Source organism: Apostichopus japonicus, chromosome 12 (genome assembly GCF_037975245.1).
Source record: "Apostichopus japonicus isolate 1M-3 chromosome 12, ASM3797524v1, whole genome shotgun sequence".
NCBI classification, from domain to species: Eukaryota; Metazoa; Echinodermata; class Holothuroidea; order Aspidochirotida; family Stichopodidae; genus Apostichopus; species Apostichopus japonicus.
In genome coordinates this window covers 809,587-836,215 of record NC_092572.1, presented here as the reverse complement: position 1 = coordinate 836,215, position 26,629 = coordinate 809,587, and the positions used below count along the sequence as shown (strand labels likewise).

Genomic DNA, 26,629 nt, shown 5'->3' with positions numbered 1-26,629 from the left:
TTTGCAAGATATGCTTTGGCTAATTAACTTGATGTATATATGCTATGACTTATAAAATGACCAGATATAATGACGAGAACGATAAACACCATTGATTTCCAATCAATTAAACATCAACGATTATTTGTTTTCGTAGTACAAAAAACTCTGCTTTAGGATGTAATCAACACCAAACATCTTTAAACTTTTTAGATTTCTCCCGCCCATGCATGTGTACATCTCAAAGGGTTGAAATGTTTTACATATAAATACATTGTTATGATACTAAATTCTAATATGAAACTTTAGTGATTTACTTTTAATATCATCATGGAAAGGTTGACATAAACTTGAAATGATGATCATTCATTGGAAAGGGTTAACAATTATAAATCAAAGTGCATCAAACATGGATTTGCAAGTGCAGACCAGAACTTTTTCAGCCCATGCAGCAATTATTTATGAAGAATAAATAATTTATAAGAAAGAAAATGGAAAAGAACAGTCAAAACCTTTCTTTTTTCAAAAGTTTCTTTGCATTGGTAATAAAATGAAGAAAAACATACACCTAAACTTTGAGAAACAGAATAACAATACTTTTTACACTTTTTTGCTTTCAATTAGTTTTCCATTGTATGGAACTCTTAGTCTATTAAAGTTCTGAACATCAGAGCTATATGAAGGTCCTTTGAATCAGTAATTACATAGTTTGTGTTTTTTTCTGTTCTGGACTAATATCATTGTTTCAGCCAGCAGTAATGGATTTTAACATATCTTCGATACTCAATATCAAAGTTAGTGCAAATCAGGGTGTTTTACACTTTGGAGGTACATGAAAGTACCTTTTGAATAAGTGATTGTGCACCTCGTGTTGTTGTATTCTTCGCTCCAAGCATGGTTTCTGCCAGCAACAAGGAATTTTTACATTCCTTTGGATACTCCATATCAAAGGCAGGGTATGTGCAAATTAGGCAACAAAGAGCATCTAACATCGATTTGCATGTTTGCTTCCTCAGACATAGCCAGTGTTTCATCCAAATGACAATTATCATGCACCCTTTTCAGATGTTTCTTAAATGAATCAATTTTAACATAAGTCTTTTCACAATTTTTTATTCCGCATCTAAGTGAAAAATGTTGCTCATGAGAGTGAATGAGGTGTAAATGTTCTAAGAGTTTGTTGAACCTTCCTGTCCAAAAGACCAAACATTTTGGGCATTGGTAATTTAAATTCCACCTATTTTCTGCCATGCTTACTTTGCGTATGTTTGACTCCTTTTCAGGACTGTCGTTCTGCAGTGTTTATGAAAATCTGAAATGAAAAAGAACCATTTCATTTCAAAACATCATTATACAGTAAAGTGCGTACGAAATATGTTTTCCAGTTATTTAAAGATAATACTGTCGATAGCAGTATAACTGTTTTACTGACTGATTAAATGTAACTTGGTGTAATCCAGTAACACCTTTCTATGTAGGCCTAAAACATTTATAACATCACATTTAGGCATTAGCATCAATGGGCTTATATTTGACTAATGGCTATCGACAACCATTAAATTCAAAATCATGATTCAAGGCAGTTTTCGTTACTGATGGCTACAATGACCTGTTGAACAGAGCATGCTTTCAAGTGGACTATGGTGAAAGTCTATGATACAGTAGAAGTATAGGATCAAAATCATCGATAAAACAGGACAAAAGAAGAATTTTGTAGCCCAAAATTAGGACAAAAGTAAGACTTTTGAAAGTAGTCAATATTCATCAACGTTTGCAGCACTTTATGAATATTTTAGGCAATGGAATTGTCCGTTGATTTTCACATTAATATTATAATTTTTTCAGTCTTTGAGAAGAATAAAGTAGTCTGAATTAAATAAAAAAAAGGAGAAACTATTAACTGCTGTAAATTAGGCCTATATGCATTTTAAAACTCTGAGACATCGATCAGCATCTGTTTATAACATCAACGACATGACAGAGCTTTGACTTCAATCAATAATTTCATTATTCTTCCCTCCTTATCATCAGAATATGACAATTTATCATTTGATGTACGTTTCTCACTAAATTTCATCCAGCCTAGTTCATTATGATCAACTACTTCATACTGGTACACTTATGAATTTTAGTGAAGGATTTTGTAGCAATGGCGATTCAACTAAGCGGCCTGTGTATTGACTTCTGTGGTCTATTGTTACTGCAAGAATAATGAAGGCTTTTAGTTTAAGGGGTTTGTATAAACAATGGCAGACCTATATAATTTGAATGAAATTAGGCATAAAGGCTAGGCCTAATTTTATTCAAATACCTAGGTATACAGTGCCTGACTTTCACATTTTTAAATAGTATATTTCTACCTCTGCTGACCCAATGATAAGCTACTTCTGCTTCTCACCCGACCTTTACTACATTAAGAGTCATTTACCCTATAATAAGGTAGCCTAGATGATGTTCCAACTTCCAAGTAGCATGGTAATTTGGTTGTTCATGTTCTTATATAGGCCCTAGGCCCCCATTATTATTATTTTTTTTTAACAGTACATCTCAAGTTATAACAAGTATGATCTCTTTCACAATATTACCCTATAGGGCCTACTGTTAATACCCCCCGGCCCCCACTCTGCTTTGGCAGGGCTAGGGCCTGCACAAACACAATGAAATTGCTACTCGTTAGGACTATGTAAGGCTGGACTACACTGAACCACATATCATTGCCGTCATAAACTTTCGGCTAAGTGGAACAATAGTACTAGTAGCATATGCGGGTCATTTCTTAGTTGAACAACTGCCACACTGCTGTTCACAAAGTCAACGTCAACTCAGATGGCATATGCCTAGCCTATTATCAATTCTTTTAGCCTAGTCTATGCCTACTTACACGTAAATGTAGGCCTAGCCTACAAAGACTACGGGACAACGCTGCCCAAGTATGCTATCCTAACGTTACAACTTACAAGTAACCTTGCAGGTAACTGTCACTGTACGTATCAGTCTAGTAGCTGAATGAGTTGATATAATAATGAAAAGTTAGGTATAGTCCACGACCAGTGCTGTTGGATCATCTTTTCAATAAAATACTTACTCTTAGATGCTTAACGAAACACCCACACCAAAAGAAGTGAGGACGGATTGAGTAACGTGTAACTTCGTGAGCGCCGGGTATAAGGTAGTATGCGTGAAAGTGACGTATTCATCGTACGAAGTAGTAGTCGTTGAAAACGGCGTGTGAGATTATTCTAATACTAGTAAAGTTAAACACGAACGTGTACTTCAACTCTCGTTGTTGTAAGACATCTCTGAAGCGATTGAGTAAATTTACCATGGTCAAGGGTAAAATTAAATGTGCGAATAGTTTTATCATTTGAAGCTAGTATTAATACCACTAAAGCTCTAATTCTACGTTTCTTGCGTAGACGAATGAGTAAATTAAAGCATGATGGTACAAATACTCACACAAACCTAAGCAAGCTCGTTCAAACACACAATATGTGAACGAATAATAGTTTTGACACTCATTTGTTAAGTAAATTTACTCTCAATGAGTACTTTTTGTTTTCTGTGCAGTAGTTCGCAAAAGACTGAATTTGACGTAAGTAAGCTTCATCACTATTACCATTGACTAAGCCAATCATGGCAGTATCGTCAGAAAACTTGATGAGTGAGCACCCTTGTTCTGATGACCCGGCATCGTACGTGTAAAGTGTGAATAGGAACGGTGCTAGAACCGTTCCCTGGGGTGCCCCTGTATTTGAAAGAATAACATCGGAGAGACACGAATGGCTGAGTTTCACCAACTGAGTTCTCTTAGTTAAATAGTTTAAAATCCACTGAATAAAACCACCGGGAACGTCCATATTCTTAAGTTTACTGACTAAAATATGTGATTGGATTGTGTTGAATTTAGACGAAAAGTCGAAAAATGTCACACGGGAAAAATGTCCTCGGCAAGAATGTTCTAAATGAGAATATAGTTTTTGAAGGATCAAAAGACTGGCATCTTCACAACTTCGATCTGATTGGTATGCAAACTGGAAAGGATCTCAAAATGGAGTTACGAATGGTCTAAAGCGTTCTAAATATATACGTTCACAAACTTTCATTGGCACAGCAGTGAGGGCAACATGACGTAAGTCATTCAAACATGATATTGCACTGGTTTTAGGTACTTGTATGATACATGATTGCTTCCATAAGTTAGGTATAACACGGGTCGTGAAAGATTGATTGAAAATATACGTTAACATGTTCGAAAGTTGTATTGCACATTGTTTTAAGACCCGCGGGGAGAGCTTGTCTGGTCCGGCAGCCTTCCATGAGTGGAGTCTTGACTAATGACGACGAACCTCCCTTCAGTAACCGTGATGTCACAGTCAGAATTTGTGAACTGCTGTTGAAATCGTCGTGTTCAGCTGCAATATCCTGTCGATCGAAACGATTATAAAAGCAATTCAGTTCGTTCGCATAGTCTTCATCCACTCTGGGTAATAGGCAAGATTTCGGTTTATTGTTGTATCCACTCATCAAGCGCACGCCTTCCCAGACGCGCTTCATGTTGCTACCAGTAAAATGCCCTTCAACTTTGTCCTTGTAAGCTGCCCTCTCCTCGTGAATAATCCTTTTCAGTTCAGACCGGATTTTCTTCAATCTCTCATGATCTCCTTTACCGAAGAGCCCCTTCTTCCTATTGATGACGTCCTTTACCCGTTTCGTAATCCAAGGTTTGTTGTTAGGATAAACTTAAATCTGCTTTGTTGGAATTGTAAGTTCAACACAGAAATTGATGTAATCGCTTACTGTTTCCGTCAATTCATCCAAGTCCCAGGCAGCGTCTATAAAGGCATTCCAGTCAGTAGCATCCAGTGCAGCTCTAAGATGTTCTAAGCTGTCTTCGTTCCATTGTTGAACAGTCACGGTCGACGGTTTCTGCCTCTGAACAATGGGTCTGTACTTGGGTAGTATGTTGATGAGGTTATGATCGGCATTACCAAGCGCTGGCAATTGAATGGAGTTGTAGGCATCCTTTACGTTGAATAGAGCAAATCCAGGGTAGCAGTAGCTCCTGTTGTGCAAGTCACATGTTGATAGTAGTGCACATTACTTTTCCGGAGGCTACAATGATTGAAATCCCCATTGACGATGAAACATATACATAGCACATCCCCACCAAATTAATCCCATAGCTAATTTGAGCTATTTTGAAAGTTCCATTAAATCGTAGCAGTGAAATAACATCAACACTTCTATGCAATGAATGGTTAATTTGACCGCTTAACGAAAATTGACGTTGGCTACTTATTCCACGTCTGTTGTTAATGCTACTTATTGTTTGTCTCTTTCTTTGTACTCAGTCCAATAACTCTACCTACGCATGTTACCAAAAGCGTTTGAAAAAGTAAACTTATGCCAAATGGTTTAAGTTATTTCGTTCTCTTAATCGCGCTGTTTCCCGTGCCCTTTTGTTTTCTATTGCGTAAGAAAGCTAAATGTTTGCCATCAAAAAAGGGGGACGCTGTTACATTTTATATAATGCCAACGTTTAGTGACTGTTTCTATTGTACTGAATTTTCAAACAAGGAACCAGGATTATGCAAGAAAACGAAAGGCGGTTACGTTGTAAATGATCGGGAATCACAACCGTATATTTACATATATTTTTTTAAGAAAAGTCACCTGGGCACGTAAGGCGAACATAAAACTTAACATGATCTTAGGAAAAAAGCCGAGTAGTCTTTTTACATATACGGTTCTGATGAAATTAGAGTACGACCAAATTCTGTATATGTACTGTTATCTGTCCTTCGGCTCCGATTATTAATGGTAGTGACAATTGTGAACAAAGACAATGTGTAGTGACCAGGTTTTGCATTCCTTACTCTCGCTAGCTAGCTATCTGCCTATTGCTACTTTGTTTGGGTTGGCGCTAGTTTAAAGTATATAAATATTTGTGTCGTGTCGTAGCCAAAAGATCTCTTCTCGATATATAGTTAGCTGAACAGAGTAAGCAGTAACCATGTTTCTCTGTATCATGTTTGTTAATATTCTTCTTTTCATTCTAGTTACATGTCAAATACGGACATGTAATATTATTGTGTTATCAGATATTTTCCGTTCTCGCTAATTATTTAGCTAATGCAGGTCCCATCTAAACGATAGTCACAAGTTAGGGAACGATATTAACTCTACCTGTCTCTACCGTTCCACTTCATTATACACGGTATTATCCTGACCCGTTACTTCTATAACATACATATGTTATATTGCGACCATACCATGCTAGTATAGCTTCTTTGCACATTTATAGTTATTTACAACTTACAAGAGGTCTACTAGTTTCCGCCCGTTTCCTTCCTCGTATTCTTCTGAACGTGGTTTCAATACTAAAGTAATGAAACATAGACTATAAGTCTACCATAAGTCTATCATATGCTCTTGTAATTTGAGGCATCCATATAAGCCTCAAACAAAATGGCAATGTAGGGTTTGCAACAATTGCTTGGGAGAGGATCATCTAATGAGAAACTGCCCAAACTATAGATGTAAACAATGTGATGAGCTGGGACACTCCGAATCAAGATGCCCAACAATAGAGTGCTTTAACTGTCATCGCTTTGGCCACAAAAGCTTCAACTGTACTGAATATGGAGAAGATTACGAGCAAGAGATCATGAAGGATCAGCAAGACAATGAAACATCAAGAGAATCCGATCAAGGGAACAATGATGAAGTTAAAAAACAACTTGACCTTAAAGGAGACACCAGAAAAGACAGTCAAGTGACAGATCAGGCCACTGGAACAAACTTAGACGCAGGCGAAAGTGAAACTTCGATCGACACGGGCACAGAAAGCGAAGATTTACCAAAGCAAAGACATAGTGAAAATAGCAATAACAAACACACCAAACCAGCATATAAATATAATAAAACGCAGAAGAAAAACCTACTTACAACATCAAATTCCCAACCCGCGATAACTCGATCCTCGGCAACAGAAAACACAAGAATGAAGAGAGCAGCTTCAACCGATGAAGTCTACACTATACCGAAGAAGTTAACCAGTCAACAAAAGAAAACCACACAACCAGCGATCGAGAAAACCTACAATTTCCGCACTAAGGAGAAAGGTCAGACGGAAGACATGAGCGAAAATAATGTATCTTGTAAGTATTATGACATCGATTCTTTTAATAACTCACATAAGTGCATATCATTACTACATCACAATAGTCGTTGTCTAAAGAAACACTTTTCCAATATTGCTACTTTTATCCCTTTGTTAAATCAAGATTTTTCCATAATTGGTTTTACTGAAACCTGGTTTACGAATAAAATATCTCCTCTTATTAAGATTGACAATTACACACTAATTGAACAAGATCGTACTAAATGAATGGGTAGTGGTGTTTGCCTTTTCATAAATAATGACTTTAATTTTAAACACCGTACAGATTTGTCTATTTTAAACAATTCTATCGAAGCTATATTCATTGAAACGAGTACACCTAGTAACGAAAAATGTATCGTTGGTTGTGTATACAGACCTCCCAACAGTTCGAATGATGATTTCAATTTAAATATGCAGCTTATCCTTAGCACCATCGCTATTGACCACTGCAGTACCTATATTATGGGAGATTTTAATATTGATTTATCTAAAGCAAGCATATCTACTGACTTTATTAACCTTATTTATTCGAGCGGGTTTTATCCCACGATAACTAAACTTACTCGGGTTAGCCCATCTTCTGCAACTATAATTGACAATATCTTAACCAATGTTGATTCTTCAATGGCATCTGGAAATACTTATTACATATATTAGTGACCATTTTCCTATTTTTCTTCATGCCCCTGTGAATCAGAGTACAGTCAGGTACAACCCATTGCAAGTCCGTAACTACAGCAATAAGAACATTCAAACGTTTATTTCTGAATTTAAAAGTAAAACATAGGATGAAGTGCTTACTAAGCCTGACGCTAACACTTCTTATAATGCTTTCTTTGATTCATTTAATTCAACGTACAATACCTGTTTTCCATTGCATGCCATCAGTAAAACAAAAAGGAGGAAAAGAAACACCCTTGGATAACTAATGAAACCTTAAAATCCATTAAGAGGAAAAAACAGCTATATAGACGCTACCTAAAGAACAACACTAATGACAGTAGGTCAGCCTATACTCTATACCGGAACAAACTTAACCAGATTATTCGTTTGTCAAAGAAATTATACTATTGTAATAAGATTAACAATAGCAGAAACAATATTGGCCAAACATGGACAACTGTAAAGAAAATTCTCGGACAAAATAAGCATTCCAATTATCCCACTGCTTTTAACGAAAACAATCAACTAGTTAGTGATAATAAAGAAGTAACAAATCATTTAACTAATGTTTTCTCAACTTGGGCCAGGAACTTGCCAGTAAGATTAAAAGTAAGAACACTGCTGAAAACTCATTCACATGAATGACAGCATAAACAGCCATTCTCTTTTCAGTTATCCTGTTACTGAAGCTGAGTTCCTTAAAATAGCAGGCCCCAACTTAAAATCAAATAAGGCAGCAGGTTACGATGGTTTTAAGCCAGGTATTATCAAAAATGTTATTCATTTTATTGCTAAACCCATGACTCACATCTGTAATATCTCTATTAATACTGGCATATATCCTGACAAACTCAAAGTCGCAAAAGTAGTGCCTATCTTCAAAAAAGGTAACACGAGTTCTTATCAAAATTATCGCCCTATATCACTGTTATCATGTTTTCAAAACTGATTGAACGGTTAATGTTCAATCGTATTTACGATTTTATGTGCAAGTACAAGATTCTTTGTAACCGACAGTATGGTTTCCGCCCTGGTCATTCTACTGAACTTGCTCTGGCAGATGCTATTGACAGACTTTACACTAATCTCGATAATGACAATAGTTAGAACGGCGTCTTCCTCGACCTGTCCAAAGCATTCGACACAATTAACCACTCCATTTTATTATCCAAACTATCTTTCTACGGAATCAGAGGAACAACCCTAAATTGGCTAGACAGTTATGTCACAAATAGGTTACAATACACTACATACAAGAATTCAAATTATGGACTTGGTGAAATCGCATGTGGTGTGCCTCAGGGCTCTGTATTAGGTCCTTTGTTGTTTATTATATACGTTAATGATATCTGCTATGTCTCCAACATCGCTCATACAGTCTTATTTGCCGATGACACCAATCTTTTGTTTCACTCGAAGAACGTAAATTCACTCCAAAGTACTGTCTCTTGTGAACTGGATAAGTTCTGCGATTGGTTCGCAGCAAACAAATTAAGTATTAATATTGATAAGACTAAGTATTTTGTTTTTAGTAGTAAAAGAGCATTTCGTTGGGATAAGGATATTACGATGGACGGTAAAATAATTAAATGTGTAACTGAAACTAAGTTTATTTGTATTAATATTGATAGCAAACTTTCTTGGAATAACCATATCTCGTCAGTATGTAACATTGTAGCAAAACATACTGGTATATTATCTAAACTGAAATATTTCCTCCCACAGCATGTCCTTAGAATGCTTTATCAAACATTAGTTCTGCCACACCTATCCTACTGTACAACTATTTGGTCTGGTACATACAATGTTAACATTGACCGCCTAAATATTCTCCAAAAGAGGGCTATATGTCACATTGCTAATGCCCCACAACTTCAACATACTAGTGGAATATTCAAGTCCCTAAATTTATTAAAACTTGGTGATAATGTAACAGTCAAGGTTGCTACCTTTGCTTAGAAAGCATGGAATGGATTACTGCCAGTCACTTTTAATGACTTTATTTGTAGTAACAGAGTCTTACATAACCATCACACAAGACAAGCCGACAACGCTCATTGCAATTTTTACCATAGAAACATACAAATTTGGAATGATCTATCAAAAAATTTGAAGTCCATAACTTCAAAACCCACATTCACCAGAGTTTTGAAAAAGGAATTTATTAACTCGTACTAGTATTGTATAATCTTTTCACTTATCCATCTCAGTATCATTAGGATATTATTACTGTATATTTAATCCTTACGTATATTCTGTATTATAAATATTTGTACATTTTTCTTTCTTTTCTCCAGGGAGTCTCCTACCTTGTTAAGTATTTTTAAGACTTAATAGGAGACTTCCTTTCCAATTGTACACAATTGGCGATAAAACAAATAAATGAATACATTGGAGTATGTCCTGTAGGTCAGTTTGGGAGGAATCAGCTGAGCTAAACAAAAGTAGTTTTCATCACTTTTCAGAGCCAGAGACGAAAAAGCCCTCCCCGCTGACCCTTCTCTAGCTGATGTTTCTGCAGGTAGGGCAAGCCAGACCAAGTGGACTGTGATCAGGGGTACCAATAAAACCTGTAAGAATCATAAAGGTACCCAAATTGGTCAAGCTTATCAAAATTGGTGACTGGACATGTTGTTGCAGATGTTGACCAGGTTAGTGCTAACACAGTATTGCTCATATGTGTATTTACACACTGCACCGTGCATACTGAAATATCTGAAAATACATCTTTATGGACCTAAAATGATAATTGCATAGAATTCTGGTGTGGTTTATATTGTGACGACTATAAAAAGTATCATTTGGTATTAAAACAAAAATTCATCTTTCAGTTAAGGTGGCATACTCCTATAAGAGTCTATATCCATCCGGTCGATTGTTCTCCTTCAGGAAAAGAGCCAAAAAGCAGCAGAGAGCATCTTTTTTTACCTGTTATCAATCATGATCTATTTTTTTGTGCCTTGCATGTTAAAGAGCATGAATGGAAGTACATGTGGTGAGAAAATTGGGTCAATTGAGGCAATTTTAGACCCCTTTAGGCCTCACAGGAGCAGGGTAGGAAACTTGTTTACTACTGATGGAAGAGGTTTGTTTACAAGTGACGAAAACTTCCGGCTCGGATAGCAAAAAATCTGCACGGTCATGGTACAAAAAAAAAAGGTAGTGCCATTAAAGGCCAACTAGACTTAGAGACCACATTACTTTTGTGATTTAGTGTGTAAGTAAATGGGGCTTTTAATGGGCGTATGCTACCTTAGAACCCAGTAGAGTTGTGAAGTTAGCTGAATTGACAATAAAGTGAAACTGCGCCATCCACAAGGAGAAAACACATATTTCACGTTGTACGTAACTACTAAATTTTGAACTAAAATTTATTAAATGTTAGAATATAGTTACTTTCCTATTCTTCTAGCAAAACACATATTCAACTTTCTCCTTTCTTTACGTAGGTTCAGTTTTGATAAGATCCATGAACGCTGTTATGTTTACAGCTATGTTTAGAGCTACTTAGATTACGTTGCCCTTGAAGCTAATGAAACTATATAGCGCCCCTATCAATATGCAGAAAGGAGGTTCGACCAGTTAGAGATTGTAACAACCTTCCCTCTTCTAACGAGACATAGATGTATTTCAGCCGTTCAGGTCAATACAAGGTCAATCAGGGTACCGCGTGTAGTTTACGATCACTTAGACATTCTGGTGTCTTCTTTTCAAACTGAAATATTAGAATCTAAAATTGAATGCCGTTCTTGCAACTTCGTCAAATTAACTTTCATAATGCTTCTAAATGGCTACGAATTCAAAGGTTACAATTTGGTTTAAAGCAAAGACATTCCGAGACCAACGTTGTGTGGTGTTTGGCATAGTTTGCTAACTCCGACCTCTACAGTATGTGAACTTCGACAGGTAGATCGACTGAGACGAATAGCGCGACGGATTAATTTTTTGTAGTGTTCGACATTGTATGCTGTAATCGACATAAGTAGTTTGCTAACTTCGACACTAAATTTCGACATGGCGTACTTTGCTTTATTCGACACACACTGAAGAACATACCTACATGTCGAATATTTACATAACTGTAACATGTGCTTCTTGTTTACTTTCGCTGGTCTATCATACACCAAACTGTTCATTTAAAATAAAATAAAAAGTTCTTTTTCCAAACCATATCGATTCTTCTTCTTCTTCTTCTTCTAGTACAGGAATAATATAAATAGACAAAATAGGACAATGTAGAGATAATTCGACATCCCGTTATTGTGATTATTCGTCAAACCAAATATAGAATTTATGTAAATATAACGAACATTAAATGTAAATGTTATGCAATGTCAATGTGTTTACCTCCTGCTCTAGAATAAATATGACGTGACGTCTGCATTTCTTGTAGTGCCAATAGGGATGTATTTATATATATATAAATCACATATGTTCGATTCGACAGGGTTAATGAAGCTTTATTCGACATATTTTATATGATCTAATGATAACATTCATTTACTTTATTAGTTATTTCATGAATACTTCAATAGAAGTTTAAGGGTTTATAGGTTTAGGGAGTGTTATAGCTCAGTGGTTGACGCCGGTGCCTTTCAATCATAAGGTCCCGAGTTCGAGTCACTCCAAGATTAATGTATGTCGTCCAGTTACAGAGTTGTTAACAATTGACAATTCATAATCATGGACGTTAAATCTATGAATCTAAGAGACTGACTTCGGTCAGCTTGTGGCTTTAATAAGCCAAGGATGGCTTCTTCGCGAATGCTTGCTTGCAGGAGGATCTAAATACATAACAGGAAAGGGCTAAGGTTTTTACTTCAGCTTAAAATGACCGAATTATTATTCGTTAGAGATAATGTTGATGTATTCGACACAGCCGAAGAAGGTTTATTCGACAAATGTTTACGTGTTATAGTCCCTTGTTTTGACATGCAAAACACATGTAGTAATATTTAAAGAAATTAATGGCGGTATTACCCACCACCTGAGGGAGGGGAGGCGGGAATGATTATATTCAAATTAGTGAACAGGTTGTAACAACAGACATAGTGTGGTGTGGGAGTTCCATTTTGTTTCGGCTCGTTTATACAAAAGTCCATTTTCACGCAGGTAATAGCTAGTTGATGTTCGTACATCATATGATAACATAGTCTGAACAATTCAGGTTTTAAGTACAGAAGCTTACGTGTGTTAATGGGTAACATTTACATGTAAATCAACAAGTCATCACCACGTTCATATTATGTTGTCATGGACGGAAGTCTGATCCCTCGCACCTCAAAGACGAACACTCTCTTTGCTTGTTTCTTACAGCAACTGTACAAACAATAGGAGAAAGCGCTTTAGAAAACATTTGGGTGATTGTGGCTGGTGTTGTCGGGTCCATTTCCAGTTGCCTGTTAGTTTGTGCTTGTTTCACAGTCAGGAAATTTAGATGTAGGTATACGCATTGTACAAACAGTTGAACTTCAATATTATTGAAACTATGAAAATAGTTTAAGCTTTAACGGTTCTTTGTTTGAAAAAGAAAAAGTCAGGTTTCTATTAGTTTACCAAATTTAAAGATATATGAACAAATGTTAACAAACATAATCCCGAGGTGGACATAGAAAGTCAGGTTTGAATAACATTGGTATATTTTTTTCTTTTCATTGGTATCTTCTATAAATAAAAAGCACAGTTTAGTAAAATGAAAGTTCATGCATGAGGCAGAACGAAAGTGTTACCATTTCACAGTCCTATGATTATAAATATCATATAGTAAGTTTGTTCAATGACCTCGACAATTTACGATTCTGACATTGGATTTATATATTATTTCATACATTAGATAAAGAAGGCGAATGACTTGGTGGGGGGGGGGGGTGGGGTAGGCGATGTAGAAGGTGCTGTTAAATCATTGTATATTACGCTTGGAGTAAATTGCTGCAATGTGCAAAAGAATCAGCCAAGGAAACATCATTGTAGACCAGATGGGTTTTCTACTTTAGTTAACGAACATTTTGAGGGAAATGATCATTTGAAATTTAGTCATTGTGTTGTTATCTTTTCGAGCTTCTCTATAATCGATGGCCACTTTAGAAAGATTTAAAAAATATGATGTATTCTTTCTCTCCTCGCTTACAGTGTCAAGAAACCGACGAGGGTGAGTCTTGATAATAGCACATTCTTCTGATTGTTACATGTGAACAGCTCCACTCACACCAACCCTCTCCCCCATCCCCCATCTTTCCTGAACCCAGTCCCTACATTATTTACTAAAATTATGGTTATCGAATATCTTTACTGTATATAAGACAGCCAATAGAGTTGTTTACATTGATGATACCAAATGTGAATTTGATTGTTTCCTTCAATTTTGTTTCCTTTTGGTTTAGAAACCAGAGTATCATCTCAAGCCATCCAATGAAAGTACTTGATAAAGGACCATTAGATATCAATCAATCAAGTAAGGGGTATTTTGCTTTCAAATCATAATTTAAATAAGAGTGATCACATAATACGGTACCCTTTCTAGGATCCATGCTGAATAAGATCATAATGCTATGAACTGGTATCTTACGATAATGCGAAATACATTTTAATATATGACATATTAATAAGGCACAATAATAACACACATTAATAAGACACGTTAATAAGACACATTAATAACATTAGTCTTACAGTAATTTTTTTTTTTACTAAAATCAATGTTGAATACTACAACAAAAACTTTCTGTATTTCATTGGTAATATTTCATGTTGCTGTACTACTTTCACATGCAGAACTTTATACTCACTATATTCAAACATTAAAACAAAAATATGTTAACTACATATTGTACTGTTGCTTCGAAATGTTATACATCAATATTTTTTACCTTGCAATACTTGAACCAAACCGAAAACAATTATAGAAAAATGAATTTACCAAAATATTTACTTAATTTACAGTCAATCAAAAAGGAGGAAGGTAAGCTTTAATTATCAATTTACAATAGCTTTGGAGTCGAGTGTATATTTAAATGCAAAAGTTATATTGATTTCGAAACTAGCAGATAACGTTTCTTATAAGTAATAACAAGGTGTATAATGTTGCTAATACTCTCTTGGTATGCATTATCATGGAATGTCTGAGTTCTTTCGTCGTATATTTCTGTAGAAGGAAAGAATTACCAGAGATACCTGTTGACGAGGACAACTCGCAGAACTCGCACCATTCTGAAGGAAGTGAACCTAGTAAGTTTACTCAAAATATATCGAATTTTCAAGACATGAATCAATGAAGGCATAAACGAAACTACAACATTATTACACACCGTCATTAGAGCCCATAGTACGTATAGAGTACGTATTGAGTACGTATTCAGAGCGTATAACAGAGTACGTATAGAGAGCCGGCTTAACATTACAATAAGAACATGAAGTTCAAATTATTTACATACTCAAAAATTACGTTTTATAGGTTATTTTAATTCATAAATGTCCTCCCAAAGAGAATCAATAACCATAATCATATTATATAGCTACCTTTGTTAAATCTGACTTACAACACACACTTTTGGTCTAAATTACTGTAGGTATCGGTCTGTATTCGCGATGTATATTTCCTTTACGAGTCTTAATTTCTTGGCAGATTACTATTCTACAGCAGATGCGATTGCAGGAAAAGATCCCCGGATGTTGAGTGAGAAAGATATTTCCATCATCATAAATATCAAAATGGGAAAAATCTACAAAAGATGGATGGGATCTGTCAATCTTGCTGAGGAAACCAATAAGTGTGTTGTAGTAACAACACTAACAGGTTTGTGATAACAAATATCATTAATTCAAGGATGATGTTAGCGTCATAGTCATATATTGATACAGTTAATTAAACCTTATAGGTGTCTTCATCGCTCTGTTGTATTCAACAACTCGGTGGCTTGAATGGTAATTCTTCTCATATTTTATATCAATTAAATATTAAACTTATATTAATTGACATTGTGCAAGATTTTGATATATACATGTTAACACGCTTTATATATAACTTACCTTTTCTGTATTTTTTTCCTCAGAGAAGCTCATTAGAAAGAAAGAAATTCATTGGGAGGCTTTCATCAGAAAATGTCTCGAATTGCCAGCATCGAACCATCTAGCGAAGATTGAAGCAATATCTATCCAAAGCAGTGAGTTGTTAATTGTCCTTAACATGTTTTAAAAACGTTACTAATGGGAAAAGATGGAACGTGCATCAAATCGTTTTCATTTAGGACTAACATCCTTGGTTAATGATTTATCCCCAACGATCCCACATCGGGCCTGATTAGTGCAGAGTTTATTAAGATAAAATTCTCATGGACTATCTTTAGTCGACAAGATCGTCTGATCATTTCAATAATCATTGTATATTATCCGAACAGGATTAACTCAGGGATTTTAACAGAGATAATAATTGGAATTGATTATTAAGCTAGCCAGTTTTTATTGCGATTAGAATCATATTAAATAAAATTTCAATATTTATGGAGATTTATCTGTTGTAATCTAACTTTAATTTCTTCTATTGTTCTAGGTAAACTGTTTCTTATTAGTGAGCATCTCAATTGTGAAAATCTGCATAGCGTCTTGTCACGTGATACTAAAGATAAAGGAGACTACTATTGTTGTAGTTCATTGTCAGTTCCTGACGTCATCAAACACGTAGCTGGAGTTTTGGAAGGAATGGACATCCTTAAGACATTCGGCGTAAGAATGTAAAACTTGCCTAAGTTATCTGCTAAATGTTGTTGTTTATTTAGTCCTATAGTAGTGTTTTCTTCATCAGATCAACCTCATCACTGTTTGTTGTAAAGTTGCTATTCGTATCTAACGTTTCTCTAAACAAAACTAGTTTTCAGTTAAACAAGAAGGCATAAGTGAGCCCACTTCTTCCTTTAATAATATAATAACTGCTTATTGGTTTTCATATTCTGTCAGTTCCTTCACCCTGGATTAACAACCAAAAAGGTTTTACTAACCAAGGAAGGGCAGGTCAAATTATTTGACTTCTGTCTGGCCGGCGATGCACCAAAAATAGCTGGTATTAAGAAAGCACAGGTAAATTACTCAATTATTAATCGACCCTGTTATGACCTTGTTCTTCGTCTGTTTAATAATTATAGTTATTTATTTACTTAATTACTTGTGCTGTCCTCATAATCAGACAAAAGGTATTTACTTTAAAAAGATAATGAAGTCTAAGATGTAAACCTTTATTTAGATCAAGCAAAAAAAAAAAAAAAAAGGAACAGTACTCCAGCTGAATCGCTTGTTCTCTTGGAGCTTTGGTATATTTTTGTGGAATTTATTACACAAGTACATCATGATTGTATTAATAGAAAGCTCTTTGAATTTCAATATCATACATGTACCGCTCTAAATTGTTTTTCACAAATGCAATTCAAAATTCTCCGTAATTTAAAACACTGCTTAATCGTGATCACAACCTCTCTATATGGAATTACATCCCATAGCACAATTTAATTATTTTCTAATATAAATTATCATCATTTCGATTTAAGAAATCAAAAATCAGTTGTGAGTCTATTGAAGTTTACAATTGTAGATTAGTATAACCTGAATAAAATATTAATATATGAACAAAATAAATTACTTGTGTTTGTCATAAATTACTTTTACTTTTTCAGATTTCTATGGTAACTTTGAATCAATTTCCACCTGAAATGTTACTGTTGAGTCAGTATACAGAATCCAGTGACGTGTGGTCTACAGCAGTAGTAATATGGGAGATTATGGCAGCTGGTAAAGAAATTTAATAATAACAAAATAATTGTAGCAAATAACATAGTGTCCGATAACAAATACGCTGCTTATTATAATAGAAAACTGCAGCAATTACACAACCAATAAGTTATTTCATAATTCCCTATTATTAGTAAATTGAGTTTGATTGACCACATTTATCTCTACAAATATATATACATCAAAGATAACTCAAGTTTTCAATTTCAATTAATTCTAAGTATCGTGAATAATTACAGTTATTTTTAGGAAGAAACATGTAAATATTCTATATAGGAAATCAACTTAATATAGGGATCATTAGAGACACCTATATATATTGTACATAACATACCATTGATTGCGATCTAGTACCAAATTGTAAAATCACAAATGTTTTTAATTTGGATGACGGAAAGTTACATTACTGCTCTTAGCTGTAGTTAAGGTTAGTTAACTAGAAAAAGGGACTTAAACACCATTTCAGACTTGTGTTGTCTGAAATGAATTACAGCATCTTTAACAATTGGTAGTATCATGTATAAATAAAGTGAATGCAAGAAGGGAATAATATAGTTTGACATTATTCATGACAGACACTCAGCTGTACAAATGTGTTGAAAGACATGATAAGCTTGGGGTTACCTCAATTCACAAGTTGGATATACCATATACATATACTATTTTCGATGTTTCTACAAATCTGTTAGGAAACCCACCATTTCCTGTGGACAAGGAAGTTAGATTTGGCGAAGAAGCGGTCACACCATCAGTACCCTGGCCGGAGAAGTACTTGCAGATAAAGTAAGAAGCCAATCCCTAAATTACCCTTTCATTATATAAGTGCCCTAGTAAACACATTCACTACTAGTTGAAGCCGGTTTGTAATTAGTTCTGTATTTTGTCTATTTGAAAAACAAATATTTAACAATTATTGTAGGTTGTACAACCATCGGACAGTGTATGCGAGTTTTGTAGTTGGATTTAAAAAGGTTAATATAATAGAGTTATTGTGGACTACTTATTTATACTTAAGTCTACATAGGTCACTATGAATGACGATATTTTAGTATCTGAAGGAGCGCTGACTTGTTTGTTTCGAGGTACTTTCATCCAAGTGAGTGCTTCCATTGTCACTTTAATTATAGCTATGTAATTCTCATTGATATGTAAAACGTCGAAAGTGTCCTGTATTCAACCAAGTAATAGCTTCACAATTTCTATTGGGAAATCTTAGAAGACAAAATGATTATGAAAGTAAAACATACTAAATGTGTCTGTTAGTATAACACTTCTTGTTTCATTTTACAATTTAACATATCACTTAATACACTACATCTGCTGATTCACTATTTTAATTGGTTTCTTAATCATTTGCAGAGATAAAATCTTGTTCGATTGCTGGAACCATAACTGTTCTCTACGACCTTCCATTCATCATTTGAGGGGAACATTCGTAGCTGTAAGTAATTGATTACTCATCTTAAGAACATATATCAGTCACCATTACGTGTCCGAATGTGGTATAATTAGCATTGTTACACATGCACAATGAAGGAACTTCTCTCCTAGATTGTATTAGAGACTTGAGAGTGGATTAAGAGTTTTACCAAGCTGTTGGTAGTTTAAACAGTAGTTCATAAACCCTGTTCTAACCCTGCTTCATTCAGCATTCCTTAATGACATCATGTTAGGCATCCCCGCTGTCAAACTGAAATCCAAGGGTAGGGAATGAAGTCGAGAAGAGAATATTAATTGAGGTTTAGTTTATATGGTATTGATAGCCACCGAGCTAAAGTATTCTGACAACTAGCCCAATATAATTCATAATATAATTCATATAATTTTATGATTTAACAGAGAAATTTGCCACAGATACTGAATTAAAACGGCTTTTATTCACAATAAAGTTCTTATGTTGACCATCATGATGTACCATGTCACGAGCAAAAAGAACGATGTAACTGAATATGTAGCTTAACGTTCAGAAGTGTGTATAAATAATCGATGATGGATAGTTGTAATAAAACAGCAGCATCATGTTACCAGCTTGACGTTAGGCAGTGTCATAATAATAATCTTTAATGGATAGTTGTGATTATATAGCAGTGTCATATTACCAGCTTAACGTTAGGCAGTGTGTGTAATAATACTTTATAATCGATAGAGGATCGTTGTAATTATACAGCTGTCTCGTATAACCAGCTTAAAGAGATTCACAGAAATGTTCATATCTAACTTACTTACAACTTCTCATATATAATTTCTCTTTATTTGATTGTACCTTTTATGTAAAGAATGTCTGTAAGGTCAGTTCAGGCAACGTTTTATATTGTATTTAGCATTTATATTGTGAAAGTATCTTGCAAAAGTCCCCACATTATCCCTTAACAGATATTTGAGAAATTAATCGCGGACAGTTCTTACGAGATACCGATACCTACGACGTATTTACCTATGAGAGCCCCTGATACCGCTCAACCTACCTATGCAGAACAAATTTACCATGCTGGAGTGTGAATTGGGTATGACTAGGTTCTAGTACAGGTGATTGGAAATTGCTACGAAACCTCAAGATTCCCTGAAGCTACGGGAGCTACCTACACATATACCATATTATAGAGTATAACAGTGTGTCACATATATTCTTATCGTCAGTCATTATTGACCAGTACTTCCGTGAGATCTCATAATACTACAACAGGGTTTACATCCGCAACTAAATATTCATCATGCACGATAGTAGACCCGGGTGTCTCATTGGTATCAGTTGGCTTACTTTCTGTGATATATTATTATTATACTGTATATGTTTAGCATAACTTTTAAACACTTTGTAAAAACAACAAATGCAACTTTGATCTTTCATGGGCTTTTTCAACATATCATTGGACTTCACCAATGACATGCCATTTCTAGTTAACACTTCTTCACCTAATCACTTATCGCATATTTTGTCACTGTTATGTTTCGTAATAAGGTTATCAACGTATTGGAATGTTTTCCTTTTTAGAAGCCAACTTGTTGTTCTCTATGGTTACAATAAGTATGTATGATGTGATCGTTTTTATTCTGTAATGTTTTTATTGACGTCTTGACAAGGCTAGTAGACATAAAATTCAAATACTCTTTTTTCATTCTCTAGAAATTAACAACCTCAATAGTTTATGATATATTCAATAGATATAGATAACATTGACAGAGTCAGTCAGTTGAAAGCTATAAAACGAAACAACTCTACTGTGGTTAACGTTTCACTAATTCCCTCAATATATAGGTTACACATTAACTCAAAACTTTCTTATTCGATAAATTTTTATCTTCATATTTTCTTTCTAAAGCTAGTGTAGTAATTTATCCATTCGATAAATGCCGAAAAATCAGACTCAGTCTGTAATTATTATAAACAGTAACATACTTGTTTGTTATAAATTTCTCTACGCTCTCTGCCGTGTACATTGCATATCGTTTTCGGTGGCTACCGTAATTTACCCTGATTTTCTGGTAACAAGAGCACAATTTCTCTTCCATTCATCAAGCTTAGATCACATTCAAAGATAAAGTAAAATTTAATGATGAGTCCACGAATACTTTCTCTGTGCGTCTTTCTAGTAGTTCATTGTTCAATTTTGTTTTAAATGAATATATTTACAACACTATCGTATAATTCAAATATTGACCTACTAGTTAATTCAATAACGTATCACATTGTTAGCCTCCTCCATATATAATTTCCAGGTCACGATACAATTACGTAATTGGATTCCTTTTTATCTTTCCTTATGTTGTTCTTTATTTTCTTGGACCTATAATCTCAACCAGGACCAGACCGCTGTATCCCCTAAACCCTCTCGTAAGGCATGAACACAGGGAAAGACTGACAGTGAACAAGACACACTGAAACAAACAGTCATTGGCCCTATTTTTCTGGGCCTTTGGGAACTGCCCGATTGCACGATAATTCAGTATGCCCTTGTATGACAATCAGAACACGAATAACATATGAGTATCATAGCTGTACTATGGGTTCACGATCTTTAAATAAATGAATTTGCCTTACACTATATATTTAGTAACTTTATGGATTAAACGTTATTGTTCATATTTAATTTGTGTATTTTTTTTTTATATTCCTTTCCCCTTTTGGAAGAGTGTCCCTTCTAACTGCCTACAAAGGCTAAATGGACTGACACACACTAGTAGTATCACATAGTACACATATGTATTCTACAAGGAAATAGCTCACCGTTAGGTTTACATAGCGCACGTCGTTATTGAATATATAACAAAGTTAAAAGGAAAAGTGAAAGATATTAACCACTTAACGACAAATTGTTAACAACCGAACAGAAATCACGTGATCCTATTATTTATCATTTGTTATTGCTTAACGTTGTTGTAATTTCAGTCAGTATATAGAAACGAGTTTGTTTCCAATCATAGCTGTAATAACATACAATGAAAGATTTAACACATAGAAAAGATCCCTGTCTCACTTTACTCATCTCATCGTATCTACAAGCATCCCCCACCCCCTTCTTCTCTCTTTACCTCTATATCTCTATCAAAATATCTGTCTTCCTCTTTGAGAATATCATGATTCGTCAAACTGTTGAGATCAGTCCCCTGTAAACACACCAACGTTACCACCACATCAAACAGGGACGTTTCAAACTGTTCGTAGGTAATGACGCATTCAATTTAGACACATTGTATCTACCAAGCATGAATTCGAAGTAAGATTGCTACAGGACTAGACATAATGTAGTCATTCTGACATCGATGTTAAACTCTTTGGTAGTTGTTGGTTGCGTAACCATCACGGCTAAAAGGCAAGGCTTGTCGGTCTGGAAAGATAACTGCATAACAAATAATATGTCAATTCATCACCAATATGGTCATGTATGGTATTAAGAATTAATTCTTTTTAGAAAAGAGAATTTATAAATGATAAATATGACCCTAATGAAAAGTAGTTTTTTTCCTAGTTAAATGTATTCTACCCACCTCCCCATTTATTTAGCGTTTAGAGTTACCACAATGCGCTGTCAATACGAATAACATTTACCTGCTTAACTTATTACATCCTTTTATTGGTTCCTTTATTCATTAAACACATCCCAGTTCTTCCTTCTCTCCCTGCCTCTCACGTATGAACATGTCATTCAGGAGTGTTGTCATCTCAGGATTTAACCAAATTTCTGGAAACGAAACACGAACAAAAAGAAATTACAAACAAAGTTGTCAAACTATTAGTATAGAAACAAGAAATAAAAGCATTCTGCGTGACATAAAATTGACAAGACAGAACTTTCCACAGAGGAGATAATCCAACTGAAAAGAATATTCAATATTCCAATTGCAAAGAAGCAAAAACCTGCAAGAGAGTAGGTTACGGAAAACTGCTAATGTTAGAACAATCAGTTCTCGGATATTATTACTTCAATATAAAACTGAAATAAAGATATTTATGAACAACTCTTAACAAAAGCTACACCCTCTCTTACAGCATGAGATTTCAGTATAGTATGACGCATTGATAATACTGTGCTTAGTCAACGATTCTCATTTGATATCCAAAAATTAATAACCCATTAATTATAAACGTATTAATCTGTGACGGATTGTGTTACCTTTAATATCAATATACAGTTTCAAACAAACATTTGTTGATAAAGAGAAAATTTCAGATAATCCGTTCAACATGTCGAATATTGTATTGGATCGATTATCACCCACAACACCCTGCTGAATGCTAACATCATGTGTGTTAATTACCCTATAGCTTAGTGTAACGTAATGTTAACACCAAAACAGAATGAAAATGGAGGGCGCAAGTCCATTAAAATAGTCGACTGAGAATTAAAAGCATTCTCTTTTCTCTGTGCAAGGATGATCAGACAGCCTGCTAAATACTAACATCGTGTGACTTAATTATAATATGCTTCGTGTAACATTAACGGTGACTCCAACCAGGACAACAATAGAGGAAGCAACTCCATTGCAAGAGTCAATTGACAATTAAGAACACGTTCCTCTTGCGTTCTTTATGCTATTTACCATCAACCATTGTACACTTACAATTGCACCAAAAGAGTAAACCACATATATTTTTATGTTATGTATACTGCATAACATTAAAAAATAATTAATCGCTATTCACGGTAATATTAGTTATTGACGTCAAACAACGTGAGAGTGCATGAAATAAGAGACTGCCCACGTTTATATCCTTTCTCCAAAAAATTTTAAATCTATAAGTACGAATATTTTACTCGCCCCCAGCTAATAATCTCCAATTGCTATATTTTGGGTGCCTTAAATTACAATGAAATTGATTGTGAATCATACGCTTTGGCGAACGTTATTATTTGATGGAAAAACATACATAACTTGCAGAGGAAACTTTGAACTTCCCTGTGCTATACATAGCACATCCCCACCAAATTAATCCCATAGCTAATTTGAGCTATTTTGAAAGTTCCAATAAATTATAGCAGTTAAGGAACAGCAATACTGCTATGCAATGAATTATCAATTTGACAGCTTAATGAAAATTGACGTTGGCTACTTATTCCACGTCTGTTGTTAATGCTACTTATTGTTTGTCTCTTTTTTGTATTCAGTCTTATAAATCTACCTAAGCATGTTACCAAAAAAGTTCAAGTTTGAAAAAGTAAACTTATGCCAAATGATGTAAGTCATTTTCATTCTCTTAATCGCGCTGTTTCCCTTTGTTTTCCAACGCGTCAAAAGCCATGAAAAAAGGTGACGCTGTTACGCTTTATATAATGCCTCCCTTTTATGACTGTTTCTATTGTAGAAACAGGAACCAGGAATATGGAAGAAAACGAAAGGCGGTAGCATTGTAAATTATTGGGAATCATAACCGTATATTTACATATACTTTTTAAGAAAAGTCTTTGGGTAAGAACCTGGGCACGTAAAACAAAACAACCGATCGACTGATCCGCTCTCAACCCCAGTCCCTTTGCATCAAGACTGTGTGGTCATCGTTAGTGTGTATCACAATTCCCGTATAAGGGGAACATAATAATAAACATGATCTTAGCAAAAAGGCCGAGTCTTTTTACATCTACGGTTTTAATGAGATCAGAGTAAGACCAACTTCTGTGTCTGTATTGTTATCTGTCCTTCGGCTCCGGTTATAAATGATAGTGAAAATTGTGAACAAAGACTAATTTGTAGTGACCAGGTTTTATATTATGTTTTTTGTGAACGTTTCACAAAGGGAGCTACTTGACTATCTGCGCGCTGTTATTTTTTTTTTTAAATAACACGATAAGTAATCACATGCAGATATGAAAACTGAAACCCAACACTCTGTCTATCCTGCGTAAACATATAATCTACAGTTGATTATACGATAAATTGTTACAATGTTTACGACATATTTATATCTTAAACCGCATGTGGTACAGTACGCAACTTGAGGTTATATATGAGGTTAACTGAAATACACTTTTAATAGCACAGCTCAGATCACAGTAGCATTGTACAATGATCTCTGCTTGAAATTGTGTTTGTTTGAGAAAAACAAATGTCTGTATTAAAAAATTAATTGCATTAAATTGCGATCTCCATGATCAATGACTTATGACAAAAGCATTGTCATTTCTTCATATTTAATCCTTTTTCACGTAACTAGGATGGGGGATAGGCAGTATAATCGGACTGCTGATTTTGTTCTGTTGTTTCCCATTGACCAGTATCCAAGTAATAAGTTTCATTGTTGTTGACTTCCTTCCAGGAACCCCCGGATGAACGATCAACTGTGGAGACGAAACAAGATACAAAACGGATATGATTTGAGAGATCTACTGTTCTTCGTAATGCCCCTAGAACTGAATAAACAATAAGGTCGAGAACGAGCAATGCATGAAAATGCTCATTTCATAGTTTAACTTGGTATCTTATATCGTACTTAAGTTCATAATATGTTAAGAGACAACACGTAGTTTGCTAATACATAACACACGTTCGATAGCGTGACGTAGCCTGATTTAGCGTTTTGATAGTATCGCGAGAAAATGTGTCCATATGGCAATCGTGGAATCTAAAATGGAACAGAAGTGTTAGAACTGTAGCCATTGTAATATTATTGAGACACTGTTAAACATATAACTTCTAAATCTCATCAATAAATATTGATACTGTTAAACTCGATGCTTATCCCATGTAAACATTTTTGATAGTGCTACTAGCATTGACTAAACTGTTTGGAAAGATTTGTATACATATTGTAGTACGTAGTGATGTCACTGTAACTAATATAAATTAGACAGGAAAGGCACTTACTGAAGGGTTACTATGGGCATACTAGCGATTCATCTGACTAAAGGAATAACTGCAGCTTCTTGTCGCTCTTGGAGTTCCCTTCTAAGCATGACTACTCGCTAACATTCGGTATGAGTAGATGGACGAAAAAGGATATATCAGGTATGTCCTCAAAAATTATCATGCCGCGATGGTACTGTTGAAAATCAGATAGACAGAATTGTAAATGTATACTTTTCTTCTAAATAGTGTTAACGTTATCGAAACGTTATCTAACTATGAATATTGGTCTCTCAAACAACCATAAGGTTGTAAATTCTAAAATTTAATTACCACGTTGCCCCTTGTGTATACCATATATGGAATTAAAAGGCAATGTAATTAACACCCTAAGGTTGATATTAACAAAGCTTGCAATGTTATTTGTTATGAAATATCATTACAATATAGTTCTTATACTTGACTAGCCAAGCATCTTTACATATGGTTAACACAAATATGAAACGCCGTTCTCTATAAAAATGGAAAGAGTCGGATTAAATCATTTATCAAATGCTCATAAATAAAAATTCACTCGGTAAAGCAAAAACAGACAATTATCATGACATGTTAGTTGTCTAAAGCGAGGTTAAGTAAATATTTGCTAAAATAACATTTAAAAATTTAAATTTATTATAGTTTTAGCATAACAGATCTGATCAACTTGATCTCTTCACATTGTTACGTGGCCGTTCTCATACTTAACGTGGAGAACAGATTTCGTGACATAAA

The 26,629-nt window shown here is 34.7% G+C and overlaps 1 protein-coding gene and 2 long non-coding RNA genes across 14 annotated transcripts in view; 1 reads left to right on the top strand and 2 right to left on the bottom strand.

Annotated features, from left to right (window-relative positions):
• Positions 1 to 21,148, top strand: part of LOC139977523 (ephrin type-A receptor 3-like) — a 57,345-nt gene extending 36,197 nt beyond the window's left edge. For 8 of the 12 annotated variants that reach the window (XM_071986878.1, XM_071986879.1, XM_071986882.1 and 5 more), the window contains 4 exons: positions 17,467 to 17,581; positions 18,271 to 18,364; positions 18,941 to 19,022; positions 19,955 to 21,148. In XM_071986878.1, the coding sequence (XP_071842979.1) occupies positions 17,467 to 17,581; positions 18,271 to 18,364; positions 18,941 to 19,022; positions 19,955 to 20,080 (417 nt within the window). In that variant the 3' untranslated portion in view covers positions 20,081 to 21,148. Of the gene's footprint in view, positions 1 to 14,187; positions 14,259 to 14,746; positions 14,766 to 14,954; positions 15,032 to 15,428; positions 15,600 to 15,855; positions 15,967 to 16,352; positions 16,526 to 16,756; positions 16,877 to 17,466; positions 17,582 to 18,270; positions 18,365 to 18,940; positions 19,023 to 19,954 lie in introns of all 12 variants that reach the window. The other 4 variants (XM_071986886.1, XM_071986884.1, XM_071986880.1 and 1 more) reach the window with 2 other exon arrangements.
• The window catches only part of LOC139977535 (uncharacterized), a 106,428-nt gene that overhangs the window by 61,769 nt on the left and 18,030 nt on the right, over positions 1 to 26,629 (bottom strand). The gene's annotated exons all lie outside the window — the stretch shown is intronic.
• Positions 21,173 to 24,474, bottom strand: LOC139977538 (uncharacterized). Its single transcript, XR_011796588.1, has 2 exons — positions 22,629 to 24,474; positions 21,173 to 22,419 (listed from the first exon to the last, which is right to left on the bottom strand). It is a non-coding gene; the product is annotated as an uncharacterized lncRNA (long non-coding RNA).